A 26,816-nucleotide genomic window follows, 5' to 3' on the forward strand; every position below is an offset into this window, starting at 1 on the left:
AGCAGTGGAGAAACGCAGGAAAACAAAAAGGAGCAAAAAAGAAGAACCGAAAACCTACACGGAGCCGGAGATTAATCGGGGCACCCTCCCCCCACCAGCCGGCCCTGGCCCAAACAGGGTCAGGCTGGGAAAGGGAAACCCGGCGATCGGCAGACAGGTTGCCAGGAGCGCAGAATCCATATAGCGGGAGACCCCACGGACACAAAGCAGGGTGCGGACCAAGACACACCCGGCAGCGACGAGAAGTTCGGGTCCACACCGGATTCGGACAAGGGAACCCAGCGCGGCAGAAAGAGGGAACGGGGGAGCCACCACGACACTTCGCCAACCCCTGAAGGGCCAACGGCGGTGCGGGACACGCACACAAAGCAGCAAAAGTGAGTCCCCCATAATCCCTTCCCCCAACGGGAGACCCAAGCCCGACAAAGACGATATATCTCCCTCCCTCCCCCTCCCCACTCCCGTGGGAACAAAGATTCCCCAAATCAGGCGGGAAGCTCCCAGCAGGCACTGGGAAGCCAGTCTAGCAGGGGAAGGGCGGAACAGCCCCAAGCCCCCAAAGGTTCCTGAACTGGCAGAACCGGCCCCGTCCCCTTCCCAACAGGGGCCAGGGACGGCCGGCAGGGCAAGCCCCACCCGAGGCGCCTAGACCTTGCGGACTCTTACAACTAAAATCACAGGCGCTGGTGGGCAATACCAGCCCAGCAGGGTCACCTGAGCCTGATCTCGTTCCCCCTCCTCGAAGCGGAGGCGAGGTCTGAGGGTGCCAAGCCACACCCGGTCAGTCGATCCCACTGGGCCCCACACATACTGCTTCCCCCCCCCAACGGACTCGCGGGAGGGCGCAAGCACAACCCAACAACCCAGGGCTCGCTCTGGGAGGCAGACCCCACTTAAGTGCCTGTTGTAGGGGACTCACAGTGCACAGGAGGGCGGGGCCCCGGCGAAAGCGCCCGCTCTGATAGGCGTGCCCTGCACTGGTGGGCGGGGCCACAGCGACAGCACCTGCTGACGCAGACACGCCTACACAGAAGGGAGGGAAGAACTACACAGACTTCCAGATGCGCAAATCACAAAGAAACATAACTCAGTTCATCAAAGGACAAGCCAACTCGCCAGCTCCAAAAAGCAGCACGACTGGAGAGGAGATGGAGAATAAAAAAGCAAATGAGGACATGTTAACAGGAATGATCGAAACCGTCAGAAATGAAATCAGAAAACAATTCCAGGAGTTTAGAGCGGAAATCTGGAAGGACACCCAGGAAGCCAAGAAAGAAATGGAAGCAAAACTGGATACAATGCAAGCCTCGTTTAAAGAAATGGAAGCAAAAATGGATATAATGCAAGCCGCCTTTAAAGAAAATCTCCACACCCTGAGAATTGAAATGCATGAAAAAATAGATTTAAAATACAACTCTTTAAAGGAAGAAATTTCCACGATCAGAGCTGATATGACAACCATGAATAGCTCTCTGACATCCATAAACTCCGCAATTGAAACCATAACACAAAGAGTGGACCATATGGAATCCAGAATCTCTCGCCTGGACGATGAAGCAGCTGACAACAACCAGAAAATGACCACACTCCAAGAAAAGGTGAAGCTTCAGGGAAGATTACTCCAGGAACTAATGGACAAAGACAAGAGATATAATCTGCGTATAATTGGAATAGAAGAAGGAGCCGAATATCAGAGCAGAGGGCTTAAACATGTTCTCAATAAAGTTATTGCAGAAAACTTCCCCAATCTCACAGGGGACCCCATCCAGGTAACCGAAGCCTATAGGACACCTGGCAGGCCAGACCCCAGGAAAACCACCCCAAGGCACATAATATTCAAGACTACAGACCTCAAGATTAAAGAGCAAATTCTGAATTCAGCCAAAGCGAAGAAGGAAACTTTTTTCAATGGGAAGAGGATTCGAATAACATCCGACTTATCCACACAAACTTACCAAGCTCGAAGTGAGTGGAAGAACACCATCCAAGTACTTCAGAATAACAATTTACAACCTCGGATCAAATATCCAGCGAAACTGGAGTTCACATTCGAAGGGAGAACCAGATCTTTCCACACCAAAGAGGAGCTAAAGGAGTATGTGAATAAAAAACCAGCCCTACAGCGAATATTAAGAGGGGAAGCCCACCCAACAGAGATCGTAAAAGACACACAGACAGACTCAGAAAGAAACTTCAATAGCCAAAGTCCAGCAGAAACACAAGCTCACTAAAGACAAGAAGAAAAAAAAAAAACAACAGGAAAAAACAGCCCAACAAGAAAATGGAAGGAGAAAAAACACCCTTATCCTTGATCTCTTTAAATATAAATGGCTTAAACTCCCCGATCAAGAGGAGCAGACTGGCAGAATGGATCCGCAAGCAAAAAGTTGACATCTGTTGTCTACAAGAGACCCACCTTACAGCAAGGGACAAAAACAGGCTTCGAATGAAAGGATGGAGCAAGATCTACCAAGCAAATGCACCCACCAAAACGGCAGGTGTAGCCATCCTGATCTCAGACAAGCTGGATTTCTCTTTAAAGTCCACTCAAAAAGACAAAGAAGGACACTACATATTGATACAAGGAAAAATCCAGAATCAAGACATCACGGTGATAAATGTATACTCACCGAACAAAAGAGGCCCGACATATGTCAAGCAAATTCTCACAGAATTACAGAGCAAGATAGATGCAAACACAATCATAGTGGGTGACTTTAATACTCCTCTCTCTCCAAGAGACAGATCCAACACCCAGAGGATTAGTAAGGGAGCTGAGGACCTAAATAACACCATTGCCCAAATGGATCTAACAGACCTATATAGAACCTTCCACCCTACAGAGACCCAATACACCTTCTTTTCAGCAGCCCATGGATCATATTCCAAAATAGACCACGTCATAGCCCACACAAAGAACCTCAGCAAATACAAAAGAATTGACATCATCCCATGTATTATATCTGATCACAGTGGATTAAAGGTAACCCTCAACAACAAAGGATACCACAGAGCCTATACACACTCTTGGAGGCTAAACCCCACGCTGCTATCCAACACTTGGGCCACAGATCAAATTAAAGATGAAATCAACGAATTCATAAGCCACAATGACAAAGAAAACACATCACAAAGAAACCTATGGGACACAGCTAAGGCAGTACTGAGGGGCAAGATCATTGCACTCAGTACCCACATTAAAAGAATGGAAGCAGAGCAGGTGAATACCCTCACGATGAAACTAAAACAACTGGAGAAACAAGAAATGACAGAATCTAAAACGACTAGGAGGGGAGAGATTACAAAGATTAAAGAAGAGATAAATCTGATTGAAAATAGAAAGACCATTCAACAAATAAATAAGACTAAAAGCTGGTTCTTTGAGAAAATAAACAAAATTGACAGACCCCTTGCAAGACTCACAAAAAAAAGAAGAGAAGAGACTCATATACGTAAAATCAGGGACTCCACAGGAAAAATTACAACAAATACACACGATATTCAAACAATCATAAGGAGCTATTTCCAAAACCTCTACTCAACAAAAAACAATAATTTTACAGAAATGGATCAATTCTTAGAGAAGTACAAACTGCCCAAACTGAACCAAGAAGAAATAAATCAACTAAATAAACCAATAACTTACGGTGAGATACAGGAGGTAATCAAGAACCTCCCTACTAAGAAAAGCCCAGGCCCAGATGGATTCACCAATGAATTCTACAAAACCTTTAGTGAGGAGCTAATTCCAATACTCCTCAAACTCTTCCGCGAAATAGAAACGGAGGGAAAAATCCCGAACTCATTCTACGAAGCTAATATCATACTCATCCCCAAACCAGGCAAAGATCCAACAAAAAAAGAGAACTACAGACCAATATCACTAATGAACACAGATGCAAAGCTCCTCAATAAAATATTAGCTAACAGGATCCAGAAAGTGATCAAGAATATCATACATCATGACCAAGTAGGCTTCATCCCTCAGTCACAAGGATGGTTCAACATCCGTAAATCAATCAATGTAATTCACCACATAAACAGAACTAAAATCAAGAATCACATTGTTATCTCAGTCGATGCCCAAAAAGCCTTTGACAAAATACAACATCCATACCTATTAAAAGCTTTGGAGAGAACAGGAATAGATGGAACATTCCTCAAAACAATAAAAGCCATATACAACAGACCAACTGCTAATATCATATTAAATGGAGAGAAACTTAAATCATTCCCCCTAAACACAGGAACAAGACAAGGATGCCCACTCTCCCCACTTCTGTTCAACATAGTACTGGAATCCCTAGCCATAGCAATAAGGCAAGAGGAGGACATCAAAGGGATCCACATCGGCAAGGAAGAAATCAAGTTATCCCTATTCGCAGACGACATGATCTTATATCTCAAGGACCCAAAAAACTCAGTACCCAAACTCCTACATCTAATAAACCAATTTGGCAAAGTAGCAGGATACAAAATCAATCCACAAAAGTCAGCAGCTTTTCTGTACACCAGCAATAGACAAACAGAAAAGGAAATTATGGAAACGATTCCATTTACAGTAGCCAAAAAAAGAATAAAGTACCTAGGGATCAACTTAACCAAGGACGTGACGGACCTATTCAATGAAAACTACAAAAATCTAATAAGGGAAATCAAAGAAGACACAAGGAGATGGAAAGACCTCCCATGCTCATGGGTAGGCAGAATCAATATAGTGAAAATGGCCATACTGCCCAAATTGTTATACAAATTCAATGCAATACCTATCAAAATCCCAGCCACATTCTTCACTGAAATAGAGAAACCAATCCATAAGTTCATATGGAACAGCAAAAAACCTAGAATAGCCAAAGCAATTCTAGGCAAAAAACATAGTGCAGGAGGTATCACCATACCAGACTTCAAGCTCTACTACAAGGCCATCATAACAAAAACAGCATGGTATTGGTATAAAAACAGATCGGAAGACCAGTGGATTAGAATTGAAGACCCAGAAATAAAACCGCACTCTTACAGCCAACTGATATTCGACAAAGGAGCTAAAGACATACAATGGAATAAACATAGCCTCTTCAACTACTGGTGCTGGGAGAACTGGGCAGCCATATGCAGAAAACTCAAAGTAGACCCAAGCCTATCACCATGCACCAAGATCAACTCAAAATGGATCAAGGACCTCAACATCAGACCTGAATCCTTGAAACTACTGAAGGACAGAGTAGGAAAGACACTAGAACTTATAGGCACAGGAAGGAACTTCCTGAATAGAGTCCCAGGCGCACAACAAATAGGGGAAAGACTCAACAAATGGGACTACTACAAATTAAAAAGTTTCTGCACAGCTAAGGTCATAGCCACCAAAATAGAAAGACAGCCAACGATATGGGAAAGGATATTTACCAGCACAGCAACAGACAAAGGCCTGATATCTGTCATCTACAGAGAACTCAAAAAACTAAGCCCCTCCAAGCCCAATAAACCTATTAGGAAATGGGCAAAAGAGCTAAAGAGAGACTTCACAAGAGAAGATATAAAAATGGCAAAGAAACACATGAGGAAATGCTCAACATCCCTGCTAGTAAAGGAAATGCAAATAAAAACAACCCTGAGATACCACCTCACCCCAGTTAGAATGGCCTATACTCTGAACTCAGGAAACAACAAATGCTGGAGGGGCTGTGGGGAAAGAGGAACCCTTCTCCATTGTTGGTGGGAGTGCAAATTAGTACAGCCACTTTGGAGAACAGTATGGAGGTTTCTCAAAAAGCTCAATATAGACCTACCCTATGACCCAGCCATACCACTCCTAGGCATCTATCCTAAACAGCAAAACCCAAGATATCAAAAGAACATTTGTACTTCCATGTTTATCGCAGCACAATTCACAATAGCCAAAATTTGGAAACAACCCAGATGCCCCTCCACAGATGAATGGATCCAAAAAATATGGTACTTATACACAATGGAATACTACATAGCGATTAGGAATGGTGAAATATTGTTATTTGCAGGGAAATGGTCAGAACTCGAACAAATAATGTTGAGTGAGACAAGCCTAGAACACAGAAAACAAAGGGGCATGATCTCCCTGATATATGACTGTTAACAAAGGGAGATGGAGAGACAGTAGAGACCAAGTCTGTGAACACTGTATATGTGCTTGATACATTGTATACTGCATATGGGTCTACCTGACCTAGACAAGGGATGGGAAAACAGGTTGTAAGATATCACAAGAAATGTACACAATGCCCTACTATGTAACTGCACCCTCTTTGCACAGCACCTTGTAAAAAAAAAAAAATTTATGTTCAATTGATAATTAAAAAAAAAAATAAAATAAAAAAATAAAAAAAAAAAAAAAAAAAAAAAAAAAAGAAGCTAAAGAACAGTACCCAAGCCCTGAGTTCAAGTCCCAATACATACACACACACACACACACACACACACACACACACACACACACACACACACACACACACACACACACGAGATCTGAGAATCAAGGTTTGAGCCAGACCAGACAGATAAATCTGACTCTTATCACCAGGTAACCAGCAACAAAGCCAAAGTGGATGTATATAGCTCAAGTGCCAAAGCACCAGACTAAAGCAAAAAAGCCAAGCAAAAGCTTGAGGCCCTGAGTTCAAGCCCTGGTACTGGCACACAAAAAATGGTATGTGGGCTGGGAATATGGCCTAGTGGTAGAGTGCTTGCCTCTTATACATGAAGCCCTGGGTTCAATTCCCCAGCACCACATATGTAGAAAACGGCCAGAAGTGGCACTGTGGCTCAAGTGGCAGAGTGCTAGCCTTGAGCAAAAGGAAGCCAGGGACAGTGCTCAGGCCCTGAGTTCAAGGCCCAGGACTGGCAAAAAAAAAAAAAAAGATACGCTGCTTTTTGGAGGTTGAGTGGCATGAGCACACAATGAAGCCCTGGTATCCACCTATGGCACAACAACAACAAAACAATTATGCTTTGCATGTTTTTTTTAATAATGTGCCTGAAAATATTTTCATTTATTTATAACTTAATCTTATGTTGTTCTGTTTTTGTGATAGTGTCTTATATAGCCAAGACTGGCCTTGATCTCAAAATCTACCTGCCAAATGCTGGGATTACAGGCATTCACCACAATGTCTGGCAGAAAAAATTAATCTTTTAAGGGGATTTTTTTTTGCTTTCAGAGTTAAAAAACTGATGCCAAATATTAAACCTAATTCACATAGGAAAAATATACAAGGTAATATTGAAAGAGTCTTAAAGTCAGCCGAGCATAGATGGTTCATACCTATAATCCTAACTATTCAAGAGGCTGAGATTTGAGGATCGTGGTTGAAGCCAACCCAGCCAGAAAAGTCTGTGAAACTCTTATTTCCAATTAACCACCAGAAAATCGGAAGTGGTTTGGGTATCTATCCAAAAGACCACAAACAAAATCACAGTAATGCCACCAGCACAACAATGTTCATCACCGCGCAATATGTCATAGCAAGAATCTGGAACCAACCCAGATGCCCCTCAGTAGACGAATGGATCAGGAAAATGTGGTACATATACACAATAGAATTTTATGCCTCTATCAGAAAGAATGACATTGTCGGCGCTGGGGATATGGCCTAGTGGCAAGAGAGCTTGCCTCGTATACATGAGGCCCTGGGTTCGATTCCCCAGCACCACATATACAGAAAACGGCCAGAAGTGGCGCTGTGGCTCAAGTGGCAGAGTGCTAGCCTTGAGCAAAAGGAAGCCAGGGACAGTGCTCAGGCCCTGAGTCAAAGGCCCAGGACTGGCCAAAAAAAAAAAAAAAAAAAAGAATGACATTGTCCCATTTGTAAGGAAATGGAAGGACTTGGAAAAAGTTATACTAAGTGAAGTGAGCCAGACCCAAAGAAACATGGACCCTATGGTCTCCCTTATTGGGAATAATTAGTACAGGTTTAGGCAAGTCATAGCAGAGCATCACAAGGCCCAATAGCTATACCCTTATGAACACATAAGATGATGCTAAGTAAATAAAAACAACCCTGAGATACCACCTCACCCCAGTTAGAATGGCCTATACTCTGAACTCAGGAAACAACAAATGCTGGAGGGGCTGTGGGGAAAGAGGAACCCTTCTCCATTGTTGGTGGGAGTGCAAATTAGTACAACCACTTTGGAGAACAGTATGGAGGTTTCTCAAAAAGCTCAATAAAAAAAAAAAAAAAAGCTCAATATAGACCTACCCTATGACCCAGCCATACCACTCCTAGGCATCTATCCTAAACAGCAAAACCCAAGGTTTCAAAAAGACATTTGTACTTCCATGTTTATCGCGGCACAATTCACAATAGCCAAAATATGGAAACAACCCAGATGCCCATCCACAGACGAATGGATCCAAAAAATATGGTACTTATACACAATGGAATACTACATAGCAATTAGGAATGGTGAAATATTGTTATTCGCAGGGAAATGGTCAGAACTCGAACAAATAATGTTGAGTGAGACAAGCCTAGAACACAGAAAACAAAGGGGCATTATCTCCCTGATATATGACTGTTAACAAAGGGAGACGGAGAGACAGTAGAGACCAAGTCTGTGGATACTGTATATGTTCTTGATACATTGTATATTGCATATATGTCTATCTGACCTAGACAAGGGATAGAAAAACAGGTCGTAAGATATCACAAGAAATGTACACACTGCCCTACTATGTAACTGCACCCTCTTTGCACAACACTTTGTAAAAAAATTTATGTTCAATTAATAAAATTAATTAATTAATTTAAAAAAAAGATGATGCTAAGTGAAATGAACTCCATGTTACGGAAACGATTGTTATATCACAGTTGTAACTACTTTCAATGTCCCATGTGTATATGTAGCTTCTATTATTGATGATGTTCTTGTATCCCCTTCCTGTGGTTGTACCTACACTATCTCTGTAATCTTATCTGAGTATATTGGAAACCGTGTATACTGGTATTGGATGCAGGAAATTGAAAGGGAATACCAAATTTGAGAGACACAGGGTAAAAAAAGACAAACAACTACAAAAGCAATACTTGCAAAACTGTTTGGTGTAAGTGAACTGAACACCTGGGGGGGGGGAAGGGAAAGGGGGAGGAGAGAGGGGGGTATGAGGGACAAGGTAACAAACAGTACAAGAAATGTATCCAATGCCTAACATATGAAACTGTAACCTCTCTGTACATCAGTTTGATAATAAAAATTTGAAAAAAAAATTGTAATAATAAAAATGAACGTACTGAGACTAGCCAGGAAAATAAAGAGGAAATACAAATTATCAAAAGAAAAAAAAAAAGAAAATCGGAAGTGGTGCTGTAGCTCAAGTGGCAGAGCACTAGTGTTGAGCACAAAGAGGTTCAGTGACAGAGCCTAAGCCCTGAGAGTTCAAAGCCTAGGATAGGAAAAAAAAAGTCTTAAATACTTTGAAGAAAATCTTAAATTCACTTATATAATACATAATCCTTGATGCTTCAATTAATAATAGTTAACAAAATTTTTATAAACTCAAAATGAAAAGAAATTCAAAATGAAGTTTTAAGAAACACCATTATTTCACTAATGTAGAAACTTGTTAAAGTCATTAATATGCTCAAGTTAAATCTCTGTATCAAATAGTAATCTGCCATATAGTAACAGGATACATGACGATGTTAGATAATGTTAACACAAAACTAACAAAGCCAGAAAATCTGGGTATTATCAATACCATTTTCCACAATATTTAAACATAATTTTAAAATACACTCCCTTAAAACCACTAGGCACAAGAACAGAGCTGTGCCAGTAGCTCACGCCTGTAATCCTTGCTACTCAGGAGACTGAGAACTAAGGATTGTGGTTCAAAGTCAGCCTAGGCAGACATATCCGTGAGACTCCCATCTCCAATTAATCACTCAAAAACCAGAAATGGCACTATTGCTCTAGTGGTAGGGTGCTAGCCTTGAGCACAAAGAAGCCCAGGGACAGTACCCAGTTCCTGAGTTTAAGCCCCACAACCAACAAAAAAAACAGAATAGAGCTACTTACTTGGTCAATAGAAGAAAGAACCTGAAAAAAAAAAAGATAGCTACAAGCTGAGTGCTTGTGGTTCACACATGGCTACTCAGTAGGAGGATATCTGAGGACCGCAGTTCAAAACCAGACCAGGCAAGAAAAGTCTGTGAAACTCTTATTTCCAATTAACCAACAAAAAGCCAGAAGTGAAGGTGTGTCTCAAGCAGTAGAGCACTAGCCTTAAGGAAAAAAAAATCAACTCAGGGATAGCACCTAGCCCTCAGTTCAAGCCCCAGGACTGACATTAAAAAAAAATAGAGCTACAGTGACCAGTCCAAGGGTTCAAGGCCAATCTGGGCAACATTAGCAAGATCTTGTCTCTTTAAAATACTAATAACAGGGCTAGAAATATGGCCTAGTCAACAACAAATGCTGGAGGGGGTGCGGGGGAAAAGGAACCCTTCTACATTGTTGGTGGGAGTGCAAATTAGTACAACCACTTTGGAGAACAGTATGGAGGTTTCTCAAAAAGCTCAATATAGACCTACCCTATGACCCAGCCATACCACTCCTAGGTGTCTATCCTAAACAGCAAAACCCAAGGTATCAAAAAGACATTTGTACTTCCACGTTTATCGCGGCACAATTCACAATAGCCAAAATATGGAAACAACCCAGATGCCCCTCCACAGATGAATGGATCCAAAAAATATGGTACTTATACACAATGGAATACTACATAGCGATTAGGAATGGTGAAATATTGTTATTCGCAGGGAAACGGTCAGAACTCGAACAAATCATGTTGAGCGAGACAAGCCTAGAACACAGAAAACAAAGGGGCATGATCTCCCTGATATATGACTGTTAAGAAAGGGAGACGGAGAGACAGTAGAAACCAAGTCTGTGAAACCAAAAACTGCTTGTCAAATAGTATTCCCCACAGGATCGGGGCAGCGACCCAACAGTATGTAACTAAAACCAAACAATTACTCAACATATAAAGGTCAAAAATTGACCTCTCAGGGGAATACAATAGCTCAAAAGCTGTGTATGTACGTTCATATAAGACTATTGTTGACATATGGTCTAATATCGACATTACATTTAAAGCCCTAGGCGAACTTTCTTGGGCGTGGCCATGTGGCTACTGTATATGTTCTTGATACATTGTATATTGTATATATGTCTACCTGACCTAGAGAAGAGATAGAAAAACAGGACGTAAGATATCACAAGAAATGTACACACTGCCCTACTATGTAACTGTACCCTTTTTGCGCAACACCTTGTCAAAAAATTTGTGTTCAATTAATAAACAAATAAAAAAAAAGAAATATGGCCTAGTGGCAAGAGTGCTTGCCTCGTATACATGAAGCCCTGGGTGCGATATCCCAACACCACATATATAGAAAATGGCCAGAAGTGGCGTTGTGGCTCAAGTGGCAGGGTGCTAACCTTGAGCAAAAAGAAGCCAGGGACAATACTCTGGCCCTTAGTCCAAGGCCTAGGACTGGCATAAAATAAATAAATAAAATACTAATAACAATATTACTGCAAAACCACAATTTTAGCCTTTAAAAATAAAAGTCTATTAAGGGATACAAAAAAAAAACTGGACTGAAGGTATGATTCAAATGGTAGAAATCCAGCTGTGAACAAGAAAGCCAAGAGCACAAGGCCTCAATTTCAAGTCCCAGTACAAGCCTGCCCCCCCCCAAAAAAAAAAACACACAAGGTCACAGACTCATATGTGGAACTTTATTATATTAAGGATGGTGTGATTTCAAATTGGTAAAGAAATAAATGATTCGGGATGGACTGTGTCCTGAACCATAAAGGTGGGGACAGTGGGTATCCTATCGAATCCTTCTAGATATACCAAAATTGAAACATGAAAAAATGAAAATCACAAAGAACTACAGTAATTCCAAAGTAATTTTTATAACCTTGCCATGGAGAGGGCTTTCAAAAACTTCAAGAACTATGGAGAAAAGGAAGAGGAAGATCAATTTACTAAATAGTAATTGCAACTTCAGACTAGCCTCAGAGACCACAGGAAGCCCTTACAAATAATACAAGAGACCTAATTTTCAATTATTTGTTAACAAGCAGATCACAATTAAAAAACTAAACATGCCCATTATAGGAAAAACATTCACAACCTTGTTCATAATGAAGGAAACACAAATAAGAATGCCAATCACACAATTCACAATAGCTAAAATATGGAAACAACCCAGATGCCCCTCCACAGACGAATGGATCCAAAAAATATGGTACTTATACACAATGGAATACTACATAGCCATTAGGAATGGTGAAATACTGTTATTCGCAGGGAAATGGTCAGAATTCGAACAAATAATGTTGAGTGAGACAAGCCTAGAACACAGAAAACAAAGGGGCATGATCTCCCTGATATATGACTGTTAACAAAGGGAGACGGAGAGACAGTAGAGACCAAGTCTGTGGATACTGTATATGTTCTTGATACATTGTATATTGCATATATGTCAACCTGACCTAGACAAGGGATAGAAAAACAGGTCGTAAGATATCATAAGAAATGTACACACTGCCCTACTATGTAACTGCACCCTCTTTGCACAACACCTTGTAAAAAAATTTATGTCCAATTAATAAAAAAAATAATAATAAATAAATAAATAAATAAATAAATAAATAAAGAATGCCAATCAAACTAAGGCAGTATTTTTTAACCTAGATTTTAAAGATTAAAACATCAACAAACCGAACCCTAGTGTGTGCAAGTATAGGCACCCAAAAAAGGGGGAATACAACTGTACACTATTAAAAAGAATAAAGTTGGGAATAATAGAGGGATAAGATTGATGGAGTATATTGTACACATGAATGGAAATATCACAATGAACTCCCTCCCTTGTCAAACAAACTCATGCAGTTCTAGCTACTCAGAAGGCTGAGATCTAAGGATCACGGTTTGAAGCAAGCCCAAACAGATAAACCCAAGAGACCCTTATCACTAGTTAACTGTCAAAAAGCTAGAAGTTGTGGGATGCCTGTGGCTCATGCCTGAAATCCTAACTACTCATACTCAGGAGGCTGAGATCTGAGGATCAAAGTTCAAAGCCAGCATGGGCAGAGGAAAACCTGTTGAGACTCTTATGTCAATAAACTACTCAGAAAAATCCAGATGTGGCACTGTATGTAGCGCAAATAGTAGAGCGCTAGCCTTGAACACAAATAAGCTCACAAACTCGTAGGCCCTGAGTTCAAGCACCTGGACCAGAACAAAAAAGCCAGAAGTGGAGCTTTGGATCAAGTGACAGCACCATGCTTGACAGCCCCAAGTTCAAGCCCTAGGACCCACACAAATAAATTTGGATCCATAGTATCAATAAGTAAAACATCCTTTCCAAAAGACTAAGGTAGATTACATGTTCATTATGTACAATGCTCATTATGTACCAATGATGCAAAAGCTGTGTCCAGTAACAAAGCTAATCAAGGCCATGACACTCAACTATGCTAGGATTCTCTCTTCCTCACCAAAATACACAGGGGAGAGGGGTTGTTTCAGTATGATTTGTCAAAAATATGTCAATATGTGGCAGAATAACATAATTCAGTACATAAACTAGTATGGTTTATGGATATCCCAAATTGATGCATGGAAAAAAAAGATCCATGAAATGTAAAGCAGGACTGGGTGTGTAGCTTGTAGCTCAATGTTAGAGCACCTGTTCAACATGTGTTCCATCCTCAGCATTATGAAAAAACTTTTATGGGTAGGGGAAGAGATGTACAAAACAGATTTATCAAATCAAAAAGCTTCCATAATTTTCAAAAAAGGCTTTAACAATCCTCTCTTTAGACTACATATTTGTGCAAGCCCAGACTGTCTTCATATACTTCAACTTAAGTGCCATATTGCAACAGAGTGAATGCAGAAGCAGATGAGAACTCAACTTGTTTCTATTAGGCCATTCAATACAGAATACAATACTATGCCCACAGTCATGAACCTAGGACACAGAAAGCACAGATTGAATTCTTCTTTCTTTGCAACATTTCAAAGAGAGTACTCTTTCCAGGTTATGTTAAAATATATATAAATGGCCAGGCACCAATGGCTCACATCTGTAAGCCTAACTACTCAGGAAGCGAAGATCTGAGGATCACAGTTCAAAGCCACCCAGAACTGGAAAGTCCATGAGACTCTAAATTCCAATTAACCACCCAAAAATCCACAAGTGGAGCTATAGTTCATGTGGTAGAGTACTAGCTTTGAGCACCCAAAAATAAATAAATGAATGAAATAAAAAAGTTCAAGACCAGTGCTCAGGCCCTGAATTCAAGCTCCAGGACCAAGACTAAATAAATAAATAAACAAATGTGCTGATGGTCACTCAACTCTGTACATATAGTAAAAACTACTGCAGTAAGTGGGTAAATAATTACCACATGTTAATTTTTCTCAATAGAGCTATTAGTCTAACAATAAAATGTGTGAATCCAGAGAATGATAAGAGTTCTGAGGAAAGACATGTATTGGAAGCAAAGAGATAGATAAGGTGCATGGCTATAATCCGTCCCAGCATCCAGGAGCCACAACAGGATGATAGAGAATTTGAAGTCAGCCTGGGCTACCCAATGAATCCTGCTCAGCTTGAGGTACATTAAAACAGGCTCGCACCTGTAATCCTAGCTACCCAGGAGGCTGAAATGTGAAGGTCACAGTTCAAAGCCAGCCCAGGCAGGAAAAGCCCCTCCCTCTGACTTTTATCTCCAAATAACCACCAAAAAGCCAGAAATGGTGCTGTGGCTCAAAGTAGTAGAGCACAAAAGTTAAGCACAAAAGTTAGGGATAGTGCCTACGTCCTGAATTCAAGTCCCAGGACCAGCACAAAAATAATAAAAAAATTAAATTTAAAAAGTAATGTATCTCGGGCTGGGGATATGGCCGAGTGGCAAGAGTGCCTGCCTCGGATACACGAGGCCCTAGGTTCGATTCCCCAGCACCACATATACAGAAAACCGCCAGAAGCGGCGCTGTGGCTCAAGTGGCAGAGTGCTAGCCTTGAGCGGGAAGAAGCCAGGGACAGTGCTCAGGCCCTGAGTCCAAGGCCCAGGACTGGCAAAAAAAAAAAAAAAAAAAAAGTAATGTATCTCTAGGGCTGGTACAAAGTGATAGCTAACCCTACTCTCACTGTGCTTCATCATAAGGCAGATTGTGTTTCTGTTTTTGTTTTTTGCTGGTCCTGGGGCTTGAACTCAGGACCTAGGCGCTATCCCTCAACTATTTTTGCTCAAAGCTAGCACTTTTTCTTAGTAGACTTTTCTGCATGGGCTGGCTTCAAATTGTGATCCTCAGATCTCAGTTTAAGTAGGATTACAGACATGAGCCACCAGCAGCAGCTCATAAGGCAGTTTTTATTGCCCCTACCTGCACCCGCCTGCCCATGGGAAGGAATGCATTTATATGCTTCACCCAGCCCCTGGCAGCTCAGCTGCCTTGGTCTGTGTCCTAAGAGTGGTGGAAGCTCTGTGAATAGAATAAGGCAGGAGGGAGTGGCCAGAGGCCACAAACTCAGAGTCCCAGCCTTGCTGTTCTCTTGGCTGTGCAGCTTTGGACAATTATTGCCACTGCCAAGCCTCATGCTTATCAGAAAATAAGGGCTAATAATGCCTGCTGAGGACAAACCTCTAATAACAAGCATGGAAGTCTCAGCTGCACCTGGCATAGAGCAAACGCCCAGGAAACAAAGCCCTCCACCAATGCCTCCACTGGCCACTGGCCAATAGCCTGCCTGTTTGCCACTTGTCCTTTGGATAGCGAAGGCAAGTAGGAGAGAAGTTCTGGTCAGACTCAGAGTCAGGAAAATTCTGAATAGGTGATAAGGAGCAAGATGGGGGAAGTCAGGATTGTTACTCAAGGCCAGGTATGAACAAGGAAATCAGAATCCTGAAGAGGCCTCCAGAGACTCATATTCCAGGCCTTGCCTTCTTCCTCTTTGTTCTTTGGCCTGGGGACACACATAATGGATGTGTCCTTTTTAAAGAAGTGGTGGCATTAATAATGACTGCCCATGGTCACGAGTGGGTAAGGCTGTGAAAAGGTGATAGGCGAGTCCAGTATGAGCAGGCTCAAATTTTGGCCTCTCACATTCAGGATCTGAGGTCTTTCTAGCTAGGTGGGCTCTCCGAGGCATACATAGATCCACAGGACAGGGACAAAGGATCCTGGCTGAAGAATGGAGCTGACATCTAACTCAATCTTCTGACCAAGGTGTGCATCCTGGATTGGGATTGTGTCTGCTCAGAGAGGGGAACATCTTTTTTCAAAGTTACACCAAGCATAGCCAATTGCCACATTATCTTCAAGCACAGTGGCACAATGTCTGTGACCTGCAGCCTGATCCTCTTCCCTTCCTCTGCTTCAGACCACTAGTTAGCTGCTCAGTTCACATAGAGGCTGGGTTCTACTCCATCTTTCATCTTATTTTGCTGAGGAAAGCCTAACACTATCACCATTCAGGGAATGGAAAACTTTAAAACTTTTAAAAAGCATCCTCTTTTTTTTCTTGTCTAATAAAAGTCATGCATATAACTCATATAAAATTATGAGGACGCAGGAAGTATAAAGAAGGAAATGAAGCTGGGTGCAATGACTCAAGCCTGTAATCTTAGCTACTTGGGATGTAGAGATCAGAGGATTGTCGTTCAAGGGCAGTCAAGGCAAGTAGTTCATCAGAGGGGCTGGGAATGTGGCTTAGTGGTAGAGTGCTTGTCTAGCATGCATGAAGCCCTGGGTTCCATTCCTCAGTACCACAAAAACAGAAAAAGCCAGAACTGGCACTGTAGCCTAAGTGATAGAGTGCTAGCCTTAAGCAAATGAAGCTCAGGGATGGTGCCCAAACCCTGAGTTCAAGCCCCCAAGACTGGCAAAACAAAAGAAAAAAGATTCATCAGACTCCATCTTAACCAATGGCTGAGCTTGCTGATGCATGCTTATCATCTCCCATGGTCCAAGGAAACAGAGGTAAGAGGGTTGAAGCCCAAGTTTGGTGAGGCATACTAAGTAGACTCTACCTTGAAAATGAGCAGCTCAGAAAGGGGCCCTAGTAGCCCAGCCCTGCAAGTGCCTTCTTGAATACTTAAAATATTCCAGGTATTGTTTTAGTGACTGGGAATATGGTAATCAAATTAGCCAACCAAGATGGATATGATTTGTACATGGTTAATTTGCGTGGGTGTGGCATTGTGGGACTTGAACTCAGGGCCTGGGCACTGTCCCTGAGCTTTTTCCACTCAAGGCTAGCACTTTGCCACTTTGAGCCACAGCGCTACTTTGTTTTCTGGCAGTTAATTGGAGATAAGTCTCACAGACTTTCCTACCCGGGCTGGTTGCAAGCTACAATCCTCAAATGTCAGCCTCCTGAGTAGCTAGGATTACAGATGTAAGCCACTGGTGCCCAACTCTGTACATGATTTTAATGAGAAAAATTAATTGTGCATCTTTGTACTCATCTGATTTGTTTTTGAGACAGTGTCTTGCTTTGTAACCTAGGCTGGTTGGCCACAAACTCACGATCTTCCTGCCCAAATCCCAAGTTCTATGAGTACAGGTGTAAGCCACTATGTGTGGCAAGCTATTTACTTTGGCTTTCCTGTTTTCTTAAAAAAAAAAAAAAAGGGGGCTGGGGATATAGCCTAGTGGCAAGAGTGCCTGCCTCGGATACACGAGGCCCTAGGTTCGATTCCCCAGCACCACATATACAGAAAACGGCCAGAAGCGGCGCTGTGGCTCAAGTGGCAGAGTGCTAGCCTTGAGCGGGAAGAAGCCAGGGACAGTGCTCAGGCCCTGAGTCCAAGGCCCAGGACTGGCCAAAAACAAACAAACAAAAAACAAAACTTTATGTAGTGCTGGGAATTGAATCCAGGGACTCATGTATACTATTCAATTACACTACCATGGAGCTACATCCTTAGCCTTTGATTATTTCCCTTCTAGAAATTGGGAGTTATTGAGTTCGAGGGTATGTAGATAGCCTGTTAAAAAACCACCCCAAATCCTCACCTGCAATAGTCCTTCTATCTGTGCAATCCCTTCCTCTTCAGTGTGTGCTAAGAACTAAGGACTTGCTTCTTATGCATAAATGTGGCAAAAGTGATGGAACGTTGCCTTCAAGACTAGGATATAGGCCAGGAGCTGATGAATCACATCTGTATTCCCAGCTACTTAGGAAGCTGACATCTGAGGACTGCAGTTCAAAGTCAGCTTGGGCAGGAAAGCCCATGAGACACTCATCTCCAATTAAGTACCAAAACAAGCTGGAAATGGAGCTATGGCTCAAGTGGCAGGGCAGAGGGCTAGCACTGAGGAAAACAGCTCAGGGACAGCATGCAGGCCGAGCTTAAGGCCCAGAACCAGCACACATGCACATACAGCCAGATGCTGGTGGCTCACACCTATAATCCTACCAACTCAGGAGGCTGAGATTTGAGGATTGTGGTTTGAAGCCAGCCAGGGCAGGAAAGCCCAGGAGATTCTCATCTCCAATTAGACACCAAAACAAGCCAGAAATGGAGCTGTGGCACAAGGGGTAGAGGTAGCCTTGAGAGAAAAAAGATCAGGGACAGGGCCTGGGCCCTGAGTTCAAGCCCCAGGACAGTGAGGGAAGGGGAAACTAGGGTATAAACACAAGCAATAATTGTGTTCTGTTTACTTTGAAGAGAGGTTGACTGCCACTTTGTAAGTTGCCGTATAGTGAGGCAACATGGCCAGGAATTCAAGGAGGTCTTGGAAACTGAATTCCTCTCATGAGGCACTAAGTCTTTCCACTAGCCCTGTGAGCAGGCTCAAAAGAGGGTTTTCTCGCCTTCAGGAAAGGCTGGGGCTCAGCTAGATACCTTGACTGTAGCCCATGAGGAAACTGTAAAGCAGAAGTATCTGTTAAGGCACTCCTGGTGTCTATAAACACAAGGGTTGTGAGAGGGTGCTTGTTTATTTAAGCCTCTAGATCTGGTATGATTTGTTGTGCTACAGCAACACGTTAATATAGAGGATATGCACAGGCATACATATATAAATTGAAGGTAATGTAATTTCTGGGGTGGCCCAATTTACCATCGGTTGGCACCAACAATGATCCAGATGAGAGAAGGATGACATTGTCCAAAAAAGAAATGTACTCTTTACTTGACTTATGTAACCTATAACCCCCCTGTATATCAACTTTATAATTACAATAAAAAAATTAATGATCCAGGGTAATCATCATAGTAAGAGGACCAAGAACATAGAGAAGAAAGCACTAACAAGTTAATGAGCAGAAAAGAAGGGTAAGGCAGTGCTAAACTAACAGACCAGAGAGCCTGAATTCCTGCACTAGTAAAGAAGCCAGAATGTACAAGAGTCTAGACCTTTTGGTCTAGTTAGGACACAGCTTCCTGAAACTCATAATCTCTCTAATAGATGTGGGTAATGATGCTGTGTTTACTGATAATATCTGTATTAGACTGTGTACATCATTTGCCTTTATAAGATGATGAGTCCAGCAGCTGCTATAAAGCAAAACTGTCTCAAAAAAAATCAAGGACAAAGGCTTGGTGGCTTACGCCTATAATCCCAGCTGCATGGCAGGCATACATAAACAGAAGGATCACAGAAGCAAAAATGGGAGACCAAATCTAAGAAAAACTAGAGCATTAAAAGGGCTGGGGTATGGCTCAAGTTTGCTTACCTAGCAAATTTGAAGCCCTGAATACAAACCCCAGTAGTTTCCACAAACATTTAAAGAGGAAAAAAAAAAAAAAAAAACAAGGACTGGTGATGTAGCTCTGTGGTAGAACATTCTTAGAATGTCCAAAACCTCTGAGTTTGGTCTTCAGCACCATAAAAATTTTGGACAAAATAAATATACAAAACAAAAGATGCTACTGGACCCCACTTATAGATCATTTCTAGCACTAAAGTTCTTTTGACACAATGATTCCCTGCAATTAGCCTAAACACCTGTCCTAGCAGCAAGAAAAAAAACAAAGAAATTTGATTATTTTTAATGCCCAAAGCCACTGATAGTTAAATGCTTGGGCCTGACCCAGTTTGCAGAGGAGCAAGGCCCAGGTCAAGCCACAGACTCCTAGATGTAAAAATGGTCCTCTATTTTATGGGTTACCGAAGTGGAACATCATTGTCCCAATTTTATGAAGTCACTCTCAGCTCCACATAGACCAATCCCGATGCACCTTTGAAACAAACACCAAGCCTTCTTTTCACGTGTCCTACTTACTCAGACCACTTCCGCTCTTTGTTAACACCAGGCTGTGTGGACTTGAAGTTTCAAAAGGTCTCTTTAAACGCTTTACCTTTCACATTTCATTTGCAGGTACCTTTTGGAGGGAGCTACCTGCAAAGCAGACCTCATAAATCATATATGGTAAAGCTAAGTAAATGAAACAAGCGGTATTAAGTTTATAAGGCTCAACAAATCAAATATCACCCCTGACCACAATGTATTTGCCATACCCCTAATCATCCACCCCCAGCCTACACAATTTGTCTACCAAAAACTATTACTCCTTTTACCTACCACAAAGTTTTGCTCCTATTCAATATGATTAACCTTTACTATGCTCAGGAAATGTGGAAAGATGAGAGAGGATGCTGGTAGCTGGTAGCTCATGACTATAATCCTACCTACTCAGGAATCTGAGACCTGAAGGATTGAGGTTCAAAGTGACCCAAACAGGGAAGTCTGAGAGCCTCTACCTCCCATTAACAAAGCATAAAAACTGGACTGGAGGCATGGCTCAAGGGGTAGAGCACCAGTTAGTAAGCAAAAAAAAGTCAAGCAAAAGTGAGGTGTTGAGTTCAAGCCCTGGTGCAGACACAAAAATCAAAGAGACAAACAATAAACAAGTCAATAAATAGTACTGAATGTGGCTCAAGTAGTGGAATACTTTCCTAGCAAATATGAGGCCTTGAGTTCAAACCCTAGTACTGCCAAATAAACCTCCCAAATAACTAAATAAATAAATGTGGCTTATTATAATAAAAACTGTGATATTGTTAGAGGAATGTGCTGTATCTGACTTGTTCTCATCACTTTTGTTGTTTGACTCCCATAAAAAGTGAAATTTATCAAAGCTTGGCAATACAACTAGAAAAGTGTTGTAAACACAAAATCATTTTGCTATTTATCAATATCTATAGCAGAAAAGTTGAAATTCAACAAACTGACAAACAGAAAAACAAGATTTAATAAAACAGTTTCATCCTACCCCACACTCTTGCCAATCCTGACTGATTTTTCTTCATTATATCAAGCACAGAGTCTGGAAAGAGGGGAGAATATAAAAAGCTAGAAAGCAAAATTAATGGCACCTTAAAAGAAAGATATATCTTATGTATTCCCCTCCTCTAAGCTATGTAAAATTTTATATACTTTGCACTCTGCCTAATGTCACATCAATTCTTATTCATCAGAATAATCTTAATGTGATAGCATTAGCATCATCCCCACCTTATAGATAACCCAACTGAGGCTTATATATTAAGAAACTTGCTCAAGATTTCACAGCTATTAAGTGGCAGAGAGCCAAGAGTCTTGACTCTGAAATCTGTTCTATTTACCACTGCTACACTACTTATTACTATACGGTAGATGAAAGGGTACTGAGTTCCAGACTCAGCTTCACCCCTTGGGCAAATCATTTGACCTTACTGAGCAGTTTGTCATCAGTAAATGTGGGCAATGACAGCTGTCCAATCTTCTCCATAGCATCTGACTAATACTGAGAAGTAATGTATGTGCAAATATGTCATAAAAAGCTATAGGGCACTACGCAAATGTATAATTTGTTGAGCTTAATTATCATATATTTTTAGCCTTCCAAATGGTTTCTAGAACTAAGTTTAATAACAAATAGTTTTTAACATTCCCAAGGGAAAAAAATCTAGCAAAAGAAATCAAGCTTGGACACTTTGGGAGTCAAAACTATAAATTCATGGGAAAGATTAGTGATAGCTGATCCATCCCAACACTCACGGAGCTGAGGCAGAAACATTGGAGGCTACTTTTTAAGAAGACACATTTCAATATTATATCTCTGGGCTGGGAAGTTGCCTTTGTAGTAGAGTGCTTGCCTTGCATGCATGAGGCCCTGGGTCCGATTCCTCAAGAACACATACACAGAAAAAGCTGAAAGTGGCGCTGTGGCTCCAGTGGTAGAGTGCTAGCCTTGAGCAAAAAAAAGCCAGGGACAGTGCCCAGGCCCTGAGTTCAAGCCCCAGGACAGGCAAAAACAAAAAAAGATTATATCTCAAAACCAGTAGGGGGCCCAGTAGTGTTGGGAAAAAGAGGGATGACTAGGTGGAACTCATATTATGATGCACTTGTCAAAAGGTATATGTTGTATAATATCAGAGTGGCCCTGTAAACTATAGGCTTAGTGCTAAGGCACCAATGCTACCTAAAGAACTTCAACAAAATTATCACACTGGGCCATGATGTACATGAAGGGGGTATGTGTGGGTATATGTGGAAATTCTATATTTCTTACTAAATTTTTCTGTAAACCTAAAAACTGCTTTAAAAAAAAAAGTAGAGTTTTTCCCCCTTAAATAAAAAGCCAAGTGCCCCTGAAGGCTGGGATCAGATGATTAGGGTTCAAAGCCAGTCTGGGCAGGAAAGCCCATGAGATTCTTAACTCCAATTAACCACCAAAAAAACAAAAGTAGAGCAGTGGTTCAAGTGGTAGGGCACTAGTCTTGAGCACAAAAGCTCAGAGACAGTACCCAGAACCTGAGATCAAGCCCTAGTACTGGCATGCACAATAAAAAAAATGTGGGGCTATTTTTTCTTAAAACTCAACCTACAAACTGGGCATGAGCAGCTCACACCTGTAATCCCGGCTACTCAGGAGGCAGACATCTGAGGATCACAGTTTGAAGCCTGTCAGGGGAAGGAAAGTCCATGAGACTTATCTCCAATTAACCACCAAAAGACTAGGAGTGGGGCTGTGGCTCAAGTGGTAGAGCAATAGCCTTGAACAAGAAAGCTCAGGGCTCAGGCTCTGAGTTCAAGCCCCAGTACTAGTGAGTGTGTGCATGCATGTGTGTGTGCATGAGTGCATGCGCACACACACCCCTAGAAAATAAATTCTATACAGGAATTTAGAAAATAATATGAATAAGCTTGATGTTCTAAGACAAAAATCCCCCCAAATACTTGATAATATAATGGTCCTTTTTTTAGACCAATGTTATCCGGTATAATTATATACAATGATGAAAATGTTCTAGATCTGCTCTAATAGAGATGCCTAACCATACTGGCTATTGCAACAGCTGAAATATGGCTAGCATGATTGACAAGCAGAATTCTTAATTTTTATTTTTTAACCAACTTAGTGACATGTAGCTCATAGATACTATATTAGTACAATTGTAGAAATCCCTCAAGAGACCTCTAAAAATGTACTGTAATATTACCTTCAGGAAAAAGTTACCTTAAGAGACCATTCAAGTGGATGTAGTTATGAAATGAAGCCAATTAATTGAGCAGGTCAAGAGCGACTAGGCACTTGAGCCTAAGAGTTCAAGGCCAGCTTGGGCAACATGGAGAGAACCTGTTTCAAAAAAGCAAGGTGTGGTGATACAGGCTTGTAATTCCAGCAATCCCAGCATTCAGGAGGCTGAGACCAGAGAATCCAAGTTCAAGGCCAGCCTGGTCTACAACAGTAAGATCCTGTCTCAAAAAAACAACCAAAGATGATTCAAACAGGAACCAAGAAAGCCCATCTCCAATTTTCCTCACTTAAAATCCCATAATGGAACCAAACAATGATAATCACTTTTAATTCCTTCAATATTTCAAAAGCCTAATTTGTTAAACTTTATTTCTGCTTCCTGAAAAACAAAGAAGTCAGAATTAGAAATATTTTCTCGTTAGTGACCAAGGGAAAATTAAAAAATAATAACAATAAGGATCTCCTATATACTCAAGGAAGGTGAGACCTGGAAGATCAGAGGTTTGAAGCCAACCAAGGCAGACAAATTTGGGAGACTCCATCTCCAAAAAAAACCAGCAAAAAGCTGGGTTGGAGGCATGGCTTAAGTGAGAGAGGGCCAGGTGAACAAGCAACCCCAGCTATTCCTAGTCCTCTTGCCCCTGAGTTCAAGCTCCATGTGTATGGGGGGAGGTGGAGGGCATAAGAGTAAGTAAAAGCTGATTTTTGCAGATACAACACGCTATTTTTTAGTGAAAATTCAAAAACTGTTATTTAGCTGTGCATTTCAATTCCATATCAAAGTCAGTTGATATCAAAAGGAAAGAGTCTCAAGAAAGACTGAGAAAATAAAAAGGGAGTACAAGGTAAATAAACCAGACAAGACAGTAGACACATATGATTATTCATATCTAGGTACTAACAAAGCTCTCTGTAACTCCAAGGGTCATTACCTCTTATGGGGTAGTTTAAAATACTAGTTGATTAAGCCTCAATTCCTAATTCAATGACTTTCTGTCCTTACCCAGTGGCATAAAAGGGAACTTATGTCCTCAATTGCAATAGCCTTTTATCTTAGTTCTCCCCAGGGGAACCTATGAAATCAAACACTGAGATTGGCTTTCTACCCTTAGGGAATAGTCAAGTGTCCAGAATGACAGTGTTGAATCCCTAAAGTACATTTGGTCCCTGGCTTTTTGAGTTCTACAAGTACTAGATCCTTCTTTTAGGAGAGAGGGGGAAGGAAGAGAGGAGAGAGTGAGGAGAGGGAGATAATTGAGTAGTAGCCAACCTCTCATGCAGAGACATGAGAATAACCTGACCTTAGAAACAGGCCTGGCCCCAAAAGCCAATTCTTGACACTTTGCTCAAATGTAAACGGGACCTTTGTTCCCTTTTGAAGTTCATGAATCACATTAGGAAAAATATTATTTCGTAATTTCATACAGGAATGATTTCTAAGACTAGCCAAATACATAATTAAATGACATGAAATAGCCCTGAATGACCACGCAAGACATCTTAACAAGTGGCATGTTTTCATGTTCACCTGCAAGAAAAAAGAAGGGGGGGTTCCACCTTTCCAACCCCATTCCCCACAGTTCTCTGTCCCCGGGCTTTCCAAAAGCCCAGTACCCCATTCCTTGTGCAATCTTTCTCAAACTCCACCCACTGAGCTCCAGAACAAGTGGAATTCTCCCGTTCTGAAAGAGGTCTCGATTTCCTGTATCCAGGGAGACATTGAAAACTCCTTGACAAGAGTCAAGTAAGGCAAGGGGAACCGTCCAGCCTGCCCTCCCAGATTAAGAAAGACCAAAGGCCAAGTTGGGGAGGCGCTCAAGTTTCCGCTTACCAAATTAAAAAGGAGGAAAAAAGAAAGAAAGAAAAAAAGAAAGGAAGGAAGGAAGGAAGGAAGGAAGGAAGGGAGGGAGGGAGGGAGGGAGGGAGGGAGGGAGGGAGGGAAAGGAAAGGAAAGGAAAGGAAAGGAAAGGAAAGGAAAGGAAAGGAAAGGAAAGGAAAGGAAAGGAAAGGAAAGGAAAGGAGTTGGAGGACTGGGAAGGCTATGATGATGCCATCCCCGGCTGTGGGGGACAAGAGATTCTCCAGCATCACCTCCCCTCCCCTGCCCCACGTGTAACCAAGGCCCACAGTGCCCAGAACCGCAGGGCCTAGGTTCCTAAGGGCTAAGCGCCCCTCGCTCCCCCCTCCACTCCCGCTGCGTTCACCGCCCGTCCGCCCGCGCAGTGGCGGGGAGCGGAGGGGGGCGGGGGGAAGGGGGGCGCAGCGCAGCCCCGGCTCCCGCTCTGTTATCTTACTGCGCAACAGCCTCGCCTTCAACAGCTCGGGTGCACCCCGCAGCGCACCCTGCGCACCTGCCGGATGCAAAGTGGGCGAGAACCTAGAACCTCAGGGAGCCCCAGACAGCGGCGTCCAGCGCCGGGAGCATCATGACCGCAGGGGCTAGGGAAGAGCCCGAGAGAACACCTGGCGTCCGGGGCCCCGCGGCGCCGGCCCGCCGCACGTGGCTGTCACACCTGGCGCGCCCCCGCTTTGCACACCTACCCCCCAGTCCCGGTGTACCCTGCTCTCCTTCGACACCCCCACACACACACATACACTGCCTTGTATCCCCAAGCCCCAACCATCATCCCTTCCCATCCCATCCATCCCAGTCGCACCCCCCTCCACCTGCTCCCACTGTCGTCACCCCCGGGAGGGAAAAGGGCCGGATGTTCGTCCCGTGGCTAAAGGTAACCAGGGAGAGTGAAGAGGTGGACCCCGAAAAAGGGAGCCCGAGTATACCACCCCCCCTGATTCAACAACATGAAGGAGTCCCTCTGACCGACCTTCTGCCGAGGGCTGCGTCGCCGTCCACCCCGTCCGGCCTCGACAGCCGCCTCAGCACCGCCGCCTCTTCCCCGCGCTGCCTCCTCAACCCGCGTCGCCATGAGGTGACGGCAGCAGCCAAACAAGCGGCCCGACCAGGGGCAAGGAACCTCGCAAGGCCTTGCGCTCCGCCCCTGATCCACCACAGCCAATCACTGCATGGGAGTTTTTCCACGTGACAGGAGGAGGTTTGCCCCCAAGGGAAAACCGCGAGATGGGGGTGGGGAGCACTGAATGCTGGGTTGGGCTTCTTGTAGGGCCGAAGGGCAGACAGAGGCCCCACGAGTCTGCGCGAACCGGGAAAGGGACTTGGGATGGAACTACAAGTCCCAGAAGGCTGCACGGCCACCGCTTGCAGGCCCGGATTGGGGGGGATTCGCGTGTTAAGCCACATTGTGAAACGTGAAGTTCCC

The 26,816-nt window shown here is 42.7% G+C and overlaps 1 protein-coding gene across 2 annotated transcripts in view; it reads right to left on the bottom strand.

The window, feature by feature from the left end:
* Nucleotides 1–26,579, bottom strand: part of Txlng (taxilin gamma) — a 65,069-nt gene extending 38,490 nt beyond the window's left edge. The window contains exon 1 of one of the 2 annotated variants that reach the window (XM_048336837.1): nt 26,364–26,579. In XM_048336837.1, coding sequence (XP_048192794.1) covers nt 26,364–26,465 — 102 coding nt within the window. In that variant the 5' untranslated portion in view covers nt 26,466–26,579. Of the gene's footprint in view, nt 1–20,253; nt 20,415–26,363 lie in introns of those variants that run through there. The other variant, XM_048336838.1, reaches the window with a different exon arrangement.
* Nucleotides 26,580–26,816: the final 237 nt, after the last annotated feature.

Source organism: Perognathus longimembris, chromosome 28 (genome assembly GCF_023159225.1).
Source record: "Perognathus longimembris pacificus isolate PPM17 chromosome 28, ASM2315922v1, whole genome shotgun sequence".
Lineage (NCBI taxonomy): Eukaryota > Metazoa > Chordata > Mammalia > Rodentia > Heteromyidae > Perognathus > Perognathus longimembris.